Below are 4,044 nucleotides of genomic sequence, written 5' to 3' on the forward strand. Positions count from 1 at the left end.
TTTGGCATTTCGGAGGGATTCATCGGTCGCCGCCGGTTTGATGTTGCGTATTAATGCAATATCAAACTGGATAAAGTTAATATTAAAATTACCGAAAAACCTTTATAATACGGCGGAACGAAAACGGGTAAACCGACACAGGGGATAAACAGACTGAGCCGGGGGGAAACCATCGTACTTTCTCCTTGAATTTCTGGCTTTTTAACGGATCACGCCCCTAAATTCTTTATTTGATTAATTAATCAATTTGACACTTCCGTTCGATTTCGTTTTAATCTTGGTCTCTGTTAATTAAGAAAGACGTGATAGATATTACTAGTCTCTCTATTGGAAGAAGAAACCTTTACTTTTTATACGTTCTCTAGCCTGACGAAATAGAGTCTGTCTCCTCGAAGTGAACTACCGTCCTTCTCTCGAAGGCTTTGTACATTTCTAACCTTTCAAGTTGTTTCGGCAGAGGCACTATTTTCTCTCATTGGCGTTTTTTTCATTTCTAAGGAATGAGGAAATTGTAGGGTTCTTTTAAAACTTTACAATTATCTCACGCCTTAGAATTCTGTGCTTACTACATCGGGCTATCTCCTTATAGATGAAACAGAGGGCATTGTAGTATGTGACTACCACATCGTGTGATAGAACTGCCTGGGCTGAAACATTCGGAAAGGATAGATAGTCTATATATAAATTATTCGGGATAAGGACGGAATAATTATATTGTATATTGATAAAACGTTGTCGATTTAATATAAACATTTAATAATTTTTCTATTGTTACCTTTGTTATTTTTTGGTCATTATTATTTTGAATCAGACATTTTTATTGTGATTATTGTTATCTAGCCTTTCATACTTGTTATTTACTGCAGTTTTTCTGGCAACATAATTTTATTTTACTGTAGATTATTATTTTTTCTTCGATAGTACATGTACAGTACAGTACAGTACGTTGGATCTTGGCGTAAAAAGTTTAGTCGAGGGGTAAGAACCATGCATTTAAAAAAAAATTGTAGGCCCATAAATTCCCACTGTCGTCCGTCTTTAATTACTTATGAACTTTCGATTTGCACCGGAAATCATTCATTACGTAAAACTTATCTTGTGTTAATTCAATTTTATTTTGTACATTATTTTAAATAAAATATAAAAATAATCTTAATAAAGATTGTATAGAGTACCACATAATATCACTATTGCCATGGCTAGGCCATTTCTTTTAAAAATGAGTTTGTGATGAATGAATAGTAATGAAATCCAATGATGCGGTTGGAAGATTATAAAACGTCATCGATGACATGAATGACTCCGTTTGTTGTATTGATGTCAGAAAAACTAAAGTTAACTCCATTGACACCGAGGCAATCTGGAAAAAATAATATAAAATTATGAAACGATAATGTAATGTACAGTACATACACTTCGAAGACTTTCCGCCCGTTATTGTATTCATTAAGACACCATTCGGAACAAACGAGGTCAAGAACGGGTCGTGTAGAACAGAATAAGGTAAAGCTCTTGTAGTGAATAAGTTTGAAATGATAAAGTTGCAATTACCAATACAGTAGAAACTTGATTATCCGAAATGGTTTAAAAAAATATGAATGTATTGTAAATACCATAGAATACAATACAAAGAAATCAAACTGTCTACGTAACTGGTGATCATTACATCATCTGTCTATTATAGGGCAGCGAAACTAGGTCATATACGTAACATTACTTTAAATTTTGAGTAAATTAATTTCTTTTCAAACGTAGTAATTGCATTACAGTGTTTATAGTCCACGAAACTTCAAATTCACAGTATTTACTGTATCTAAAACACAAAAGTAAACGAGTTTCTGTATTATCCGAAAAACTCTTGGTTCTATCGAGTTCGAATAATCAATTTTCCATTGTAATAAACTCGTGTAATTTGTTATTTCCACATTTTGTGATTATAAAATATATTTTTGTGCATCATTTATTAAACAATTAAAAACTTATTTAATAATTATTAAATAACGAAAGGGAATTTGTAAATTTTCTAAAATACATTTTAACTTTTGCATTTATTATTAGACATATTAAAAATGAAATACAAATATAGGCTATAAATATACCTGGCTTATTCATAAGCTTCAATTCATGACCATTTTCAGAAGTAAGAGTAGATCCATCTTTAATTCCATTAGTATAGTGAGTGCCTCGTACTAAATGTCGAAGAACAAATTCTAACGGAAACACAATTTAATAAGAATTAATGTGCCAAATGTTATTTAAAATTACTTAAAATAATCTCGATTAATAATATATACCCTTTGCCAAATTAGGATCGGTAATTAAGCGATTATATTCTTCGGAAGACATTTTCTTAAAAGCTTTCTTAGAAGGGGCAAATAAAGTATACGGTCCTCCTTCTATAAATAATACAATTGTATAAAATACGTTAAATTAAAACATACGTAAACGAAATCAAAAAGTATTTACGTTTGATCTCGTCTTCCAAACCGGAGATTTCAATCAACTTAGAAAATTGTTTCATAAGAGGCGATTTGGTAACAGTTCGGTGCAAATCTCCTACAGGAGGAACCAATACTTGATTGACAGGCACAATTTGAACATTTCCTACTCGAATAGGTGGTTTAACTATTTTCGCACCAGACGCAGTAGTTGCCTGAAAATAATATACTTAAGTTATAGGTTATATTTGCAAGTAATTTAAAGCTGTAAATTAAAAATAAACAAATAAATAAATAAAGTATTTCTCAACTCCACGTGATTTTAAATTGAAATTTTGAAACATTGAAATCATGACTCGATTTTCAGTTAAGTATTTTAAAATGATAATGAAATAGTGATGACCCAAATCGTGATTCGAAGTCATGACATCTCTAAGGTTAATACGTTACTCTTTATAATGTATTATTTCGTTGCCAATTAAGACGGAAAAAATTTCGTTTTTTAAGAGAAATTATATTANATTAGCATTTTTTAAATGTAAATTAAACATAAGTATATTTTTATTTGTTTATATTTAGCCACTTCCTATATTAGTGTGAGCCCGCGGATTTTTACGGGGCTCTTAAAAAACATTCCAATTTTATGTTAAGTGTAAATATCTTCGGAAAAAACCCGAAGAAATTGAAACTAGATCGGAGGTCACCGATTGTAATAACAATTAGATGGGAAAGTTGGCACTTAGGTGTGAAGAATGCACCGTCATCGTCAACAAAAGTCAATCACGTGTCAGTTTTCCCACGACAATGATATAAAAGGTGCAGACCACCGGAAGCTCTGAAGTTATATTGATCATAGTGATTTCACTTCTCCCGCATCGGTAGAAGACATTGACCAAGCCCAACTCTTTCATAAAGAACTGTTATTGCCACATATAGCACTTTGAGGTAATTATTTTGAACCAGGGAACTCTCTCTACGCATATAGGACTAGTCGTTAGAGTAAATCCTTTAGAGAAAGGATAGTGTGTATAATCGCCATAGGCGTAATTATGTTATCCGAATTTATTCTTAGATGTATCCAACCTTGTAACCTTTTGGATTTACTACTGTAGCGTTCTGTGAAATCACTTGAAGATGGGATAGTTGTTACTTCTGTCTCTGAAATTGTTGAAGACAAGGTCGTGGAGGGAGAGGTGGTGGTTTCAAATTCTGATTCGTCGATAGGACCTAATAAAATTTTATCTACAATATAATATACTCATAAAATAAGAATTAATTTATACAGTATTACAGTAAAACCTGAATAGGGCGGGAACCTTCCAGAGATGGAAAGATCAAATATTTTTTTAGGAAAATGATTACAAATGTTCTCTGCACAAAGTAGGTAACAAATGCTCATAGGTTCCAGCTTTCTCCGATAGTTGGAACTTATGAGCATTTGAAATGTTATAATTGGGCTAGAATAATATAAATATATTGCTTTTAAGTGACAATTATAAATAATATTATTAAGTTTGTGATGAATGAATAGTAATGAAATCCAATGATGCGGTTGGAAGATTATAAAACGTCATCGATGACATGAATGACTCCGTTTGTTGTATTG

At 31.8% G+C, this 4,044-nt stretch overlaps 1 protein-coding gene across 1 annotated transcript; it reads right to left on the bottom strand.

Moving 5' to 3' along the window:
- Positions 1-819: 819 nt before the first annotated feature.
- Positions 820-2,653, bottom strand: LOC111617290 (periostin-like; the record flags this gene model as incomplete). Its single annotated transcript, XM_023358601.1, has 4 exons — positions 820-1,360; positions 2,100-2,210; positions 2,295-2,396; positions 2,467-2,653. Coding segments are annotated over 4 exons (489 nt in total), but the record flags the coding sequence as incomplete, so codon positions are not given.
- Between the last annotated feature and the right edge of the window lie 1,391 nt (positions 2,654-4,044).

Source organism: Centruroides sculpturatus, unplaced genomic scaffold, assembly GCF_000671375.1.
Source record: "Centruroides sculpturatus isolate CEXI.00-Female unplaced genomic scaffold, Cexi_2.0 scaffold5411, whole genome shotgun sequence".
In the NCBI taxonomy this organism is placed as follows: Eukaryota; Metazoa; Arthropoda; class Arachnida; order Scorpiones; family Buthidae; genus Centruroides; species Centruroides sculpturatus.